A 6000-nucleotide genomic window follows, 5' to 3' on the forward strand; every position below is an offset into this window, starting at 1 on the left:
CAGTGAAGTCTTAGGAAAGCTGTATCCTGCTGTGCTCATAGTTCCTTGTATGAGTTAGAGTAATTAACCTGTCTTCCTCGTGCTCCATTACACACTCATGCAAATTCTGGAAATACTAGATTAATAAAATACCCTTGACTTTTTAAATGAGACATCACTACTGCTGTTTTTGTATTAACACCATTACGTTCAGTTACTTTCCTCTGTGACTGAAACAAGTGTTACTGTGTCTCACATCTTCCTTTCTTGAGAAGCAGCCAGGCGTGGAGTAGGCACACTTAGGAAACCCCCCATGTAAGTTCTGTGACTCCTTGTAGACCACCCCCATTAAGTGCCCAAGCCTAAAGTGAGAGAAAAGGCTCTTTAGTGAAGTTGTGTCAGGTAAGGGGGGTGTGCAGAATAAAATTATCTTATGAAAACAAAAATAATGTCTATCTTCTGTATTTTAGTGGTGGAAGTAAGGTTAATCTCTGTGTTAAACAGAGGAGGGACAAAGGGTTGTTATGTAAGCAGGAGTTTCAACATTTTAAAATGCTGACTCCTTTTAATTTCACTACGTTTTAAGTCTTTGAGTTTTTCCACTGCTCTAGCTAATTTATACCAACCTCTCAATTTTCTCCCAGAAGCACTTCACATGAGAAAACTTCATATGCTAATAATATGTAGGACAAGAAAGTCCACATGACTAACAGGTACAAACTGCCACTAGTTACAGCTTCCAGAAAGAAAGTCCTACAGGAGCTGAATCCAAGAATACTTGGGAATAGCTACTATTGACCAGTCTGTATTTGGAGCTGCTGTTTTTTAACTTCTTTTTTTTTTTTCACATGATTTTTTGTTCACCTTCCCTTACTGTAGCAAAACGTTAGGCAAAAAGAAAAAATATTTTCATTTGGAATTTGTAGGGGTTTGCTAAAGTTACTCATTGTTAGTATTTCTTCACTGTTGACTTCTGTACATGAAAATGTACAGAAATGTGGATGCAGTCGCTACATTCCTAAGTTTAATTAGCTTTATGAACTCTGATTAACCAGCTTAATTCTCCTTTGGTATTTGAATCCAGCTATTTGCAGGACTGGTTCAGTGCATGAGAAGTTATTGCATTTGGTCTTTTCCTGCTCACATTATATTTTGTTTGTTTCAACCAGGGAAGAGTAGATTGTACACATGTTTAGCCAATATCCAGTGTGATCTCCTGGAAGCAGGAAGTCAGTTCCAATAGGTACTGTTAGGTGTTTGTGCTTTTCATTAGCACCAAGGTCCTGTATCTGTATGAAAACAGAGCCTTTAGTCCCTCAGAATCAATATTGGCTACAGCAGCTTACAGCTCAACAGTTAAAATTAATGTAGAAAATCTTCTGGCTTCCTCTCCCAGATCTCAGATCCAGATTCATGGCATATTTCATTTGAGCCATCTGCAGGTCCTTTCCTGTGAAAGGCAGTCCCACACTTCCCGTCCTCACCACCTGCAGTGATGTGTTCCCATCAGTCATTGAACCTCTGACTGAAGTCTGTCTGTTGGGTTGCTGCTCAGCCCTACAAAAGTCTTTTGTTGGACCAGTGAGCTCGTGTGTAGTTGTGATATAGATCTGACACAACAGAAGTAGTGAGATTGTGCAGCTTGAGAGAAGACTTGAGTAGGGCCACCCCTTTCTCTTGGTACTTGCAGGTAGATGAAACTAAATATATTGTAAAATGACACACAAAAGTTACATGAATAATTCTTTCTAGCCCCTGAATCAAAAGCAAATTTTACCAAAAAATGAGAAGGATCACAAATAGGAGGAAAGGAGGGTAAAGGGCAAGAGAAGGAGAAGGGCAATTGAAGGTATTAAAGGGAGAAAAAGTAACAAGGAAGAGGGAAGTAGCTAGAAAAGCAGGAAGGATTAAAGAATGATCAGGAGATTGTATATTGGCAAATAGTGGTAGCAAATGCAGGTAAAAATTAGGAAATACCTTTCCCTGGTCAGTGAGCATACTGTCCTTGTCTTTCAAATATGATAGATGCATGAATCTCAAGAAACAATTCTTCTGTCTTTGTGGATCAAACTGAAATGCCATTGTTTTGTGAGCAGTCCACGGTAATAACCTGGATGCTGAAAGCCAGAACCTTTGCCCTCCCTGAGCTCAGTCTGGGTGAAGCAGGGAGGGAAAGTCCCAGGCAGAAGTGCCTGTCCTGAGAAGCACTTGTTGCAGAAGAGGCACAGCCCTGAGAGACTGATGAAAAGTCTCTCTGAAGTGAATTTACCACCGGTATGTTGGTTCACAAGCGGTCGGCTAATCTGGATGTGGTTTTCATAAAGCCTTAGTCCCGAGGTCACGGATTTCCATGTCGTGCCGCTCGCCGCCTCCCCACAGGGCAGCGCGGGCCGTGGAGGTCTCCAGCTCCAGCAGGTGGGGCTGGAGAGGCCGTGTGCTCAGGGCTCCCGGTGCTCCGTGATCACACTGGGTATCGCTTAAATCCAGCGTGATTCACTTCCCTCGGCTGACTTGGAACTTCTGACATACCACTCTGCCCGAGGTCCTTCACGTCATTTGAACTGCAAGAGCTGGAGTATAAAAGCACTGTATTTTCTATGTGGTTGAGAGCATCTTCCTTCAATGAATTGGTTTGTCTTTTTTTCTTTGTGATTAGGGAATTAAATTAGTTATCTGCTTAATTTGCATTGCAGTTAAGAATGGTATAAATGAGAGTAGTCTAGAAGTCCCTTTAGGTGAGACACATGAAAGTATTCCATGTCACCCTGTTTTTACAGCTAAGAAAATCTTTGGGTTTGCTTTGTTTTCTGCAGCTGTTTGATGCTGTCAACCACCTGGCAAAAGAGAATGCCCGGTTGCTTGTGCTGGGTCGCAAACATATGCTGACAAACTCTTCAAATTGGAAAAGAGAAATTATGAAGGAGATGCAGAGTAAGGCAGACTTCTTCTTTGCTGAAAATATGTAAGTTGAGGAAAATGGCTCAATATAATGACACCAACACCTGATTTAAGTGCATTTTGCTCTAGCTTTTAGTACCATTACTAGTATCTCTATCTGTGCCTTTGGAAGAAACACATCCCTTGCTACACTTGCTTCAAAAGTACATAAGAAGTTGCATTGGGAAGACTTTAAACACTTAGAATCATATCAACAGCTGTATGGTTTATTAGGATTTATGACTGATAAAACCACTGCCAAGAGTATAGGGCCCTGAACTACAGAATTTCTGGTGGCATCAGTGTACAGTTGTGGTCTGCTGCTGTGTGGGGGTACACTGTGAGTTTTAGCAGTTTTGTTATACATAGCACAGTATTGTTAAACTTTGTGGCAGAAGATTATATTGTTCTATTATCAGATTGTGAGAAGAGGAAAAAAGTGCTCTAAGTAGCACATGATTAATTTTTATTGCGCTCAAGCTTTTGGTGCCCTATGGAAAACAATTTTTTATTTTACAGGGAACTAGAGTAGTGGTGGGAATTTTCAGTGTTGCTGATGAATAAATCTTGATCAGCATTTGAATCACTTCCTGCAGCCACTTACTGCCTTGTGAATGACGTCTGTCCTTTCCATTTGTTTTGTGAAGCTCTGAAGATGATCCCTTCTTGTTATACGCCACTCTCCGCTCAGGCAAGCATTGCAGGTTTGTTAGCAGAGACTTCCTGCGGGACCACAAGGCTTGTCTCTCCGACAGTCTGACACGTCACCTGTTCCGCAAGTGGCAGCGTGGGCACCAGATAGTGTTCTTCCCTTCTGCAGAAGGAAGGGGTATAAATTTTTTGGTAAGTTTTTCCACTGCAGTCAGCAAACACACAGAACTTACTCATTGAAGATAGATTATTTCAAACTCTGGAAGACAAAATATCTTGTTGAAGCCTAAGAAACGGATTTGAACCAGTGCGCTCAAAAGTCCCATGTTAACTGAAAATCCACTGGATTCACAAAGCATGTCACAAACCAGAAAACTATAAGAGAGCCAAGAAATGCTACCTAAATGTTTAAAATGTAAATGTAAATAAAAGTTTATGTATACAAATATTTCCAGTGCTGGAAACTCTGTAACCATTACTGGCTTCAGTAAACCCTGAGTGCCAGTGTTTTAATTTATTTTAAACTTTGAAATCCCTTATTCTTCTCTGCAGCACTATTATAAAATATCATACTTCAAATTTTACAATAGAGTTTCTTTAATCTTTATTTTAAAGAAGCTGAAAAATACAGGTATTTCAGTATTCACTATAATAGTAACCTGACCTAGGTGTAAAGTTTCATGAGGGAAAGCCCATAACAGTCAGGTTTATAGTTAGTATTCAGCTACAGAAACTGCAGTAATGTCATGTTATGGCAGAATACTACTCTTATTGTCTAGGAGATATGTATCCTTGTGAGCAGTACATTAACAGGAATGCAGCTGTTAAGGTTTTTCTAGGGAAAAGTCCATCATGTGACATTCTATATGCTGTTCTTTTGTTATCTGCTCTGTCTGTATTGTTATTGCCTGCTTAAAGGATTACTGCACCTATGCAGATTCATTTTCTTTCTTTCCTGGTTAAAACTATAAAATAACATTCATGATTACAAACAGAGATACCAGTTTGTAAGAATGAGAGCCTTTCATTCTTTGTTGCCATACATGCATTACTTCTTATGGAGCCAAATAATGAATGGTGGGTCACCTGAGCTAAAGCTACCACAAGCTTTAGCTGTTTCTTTCTCTTGTACAAAGGGACTACTAATTTTCACATCTTAATTCCTATACAAGTGATTTGGGTGATTGATATTCCTAGTCATAGCTGTCTTCTAAGTTTTTCTGGAAGCTGCCAAAGTAAAGCAAACTTCCAAGACTATATGTATAGAGTGATAGTATGTCCTGGGAACCATAATTACCAACCAGTAATGTTTCTTTTGTATTTGTTTTATATATGTTGAATTAGTGTACCTGCAACATAATAGACCTGAAAGATTGTTTATTCTATTTGTTCAACCAGATGCTTCTGAAAGTGTTAGCGATAAACCCTTTTCTTAAATCTCCTTTTCTTACTTCTCCGTGGGACAGAGCAAGTCAGCTCTGTAAAGAGAGACACTGGGAGAACAAATACAAGATGTCATTAATGTCATTAAATCCTACATTCAAGCCTATAAACTCCACATCCTGAGTAATTCCCATGTGATTTCATTTAACTGAACAGAACAACAATCATTTTGTCATTTCTAGTAATTGAGTGCATTATCCTGAAATCATTATTATCTAGTGCAGATTGAAGACAGAATTTATAATGACACCTAGACCACAAAATACTAGAAGATAGTTTAGTTTTTCCTCCAGTACTAAAATTCAGATTTTGTTTTGTATAGGAAAATAAAATGAGAGTTGTTAAGAGATAAAACTGTGGAGACTTCTAACGTAAGCATTGGAGGTTGTAACTAACTAGCTGTAACTCTGATATTTTAGAATACTTTGTACAAAGTCTAAAAAAAAAGGTTTTCTCTCTGTTATTTCCCAACAGCCTGCTTTCCGTTACGACTGTGTGGTACAGACTACAGGTGATACATGGCATATTCCCTATAAAGATGTTTTTGAGGAAAAATACTCATATCAAGTACCAAGAAAATGGCTCTGCATTCACCAGAAATGATGAAGAATGTAAATGGATAAGCTGAAGCTGCCTTTTTTTTTTTTTTTTTTTTTTTTTTTTTTTTTTTTTATCACTGTTGCAGGCTAGGAGAATTCAGCAGGACAGTTATGGGATTAAATATGTGAGGTGTGTTACTGAAGAAAATTGAGTGACTGCTTTTGACAAAATCATTCCTGCATACATCTCTTAACATCAGCGGTGGTCCAGTGGGGGTGAATTATGTCCATTATTTCCATTTTTACAGGCAATTTTTGTGATTTGAATTAAAACTTGCCTTTTCCTCTTGGAATTAGAGTTTGGGATTTTTATCTTTTATTTTTTCTCAAGCTTTTCATCTACATTGAAATAAACTGTACATTGAAGAAATTAAGCAAGACTTGCAAAGTA

The 6000-nt window shown here is 38.6% G+C and overlaps 1 protein-coding gene across 2 annotated transcripts in view; it reads left to right on the plus strand.

Annotated features, from left to right (window-relative positions):
- Nucleotides 1–6000, plus strand: part of PRORP (protein only RNase P catalytic subunit) — a 38957-nt gene extending 32957 nt beyond the window's left edge. For both annotated transcript variants that reach the window (XM_009101915.4, XM_018907432.3), the window contains 3 exons: nucleotides 2793–2941; nucleotides 3564–3759; nucleotides 5485–6000. In XM_009101915.4, coding sequence (XP_009100163.3) covers nucleotides 2793–2941; nucleotides 3564–3759; nucleotides 5485–5613 — 474 coding nt within the window. In that variant the 3' untranslated portion in view covers nucleotides 5614–6000. The remainder of the gene's footprint in view (nucleotides 1–2792; nucleotides 2942–3563; nucleotides 3760–5484) is intronic.

Source organism: Serinus canaria, chromosome 5, assembly GCF_022539315.1.
Source record: "Serinus canaria isolate serCan28SL12 chromosome 5, serCan2020, whole genome shotgun sequence".
Lineage (NCBI taxonomy): Eukaryota > Metazoa > Chordata > Aves > Passeriformes > Fringillidae > Serinus > Serinus canaria.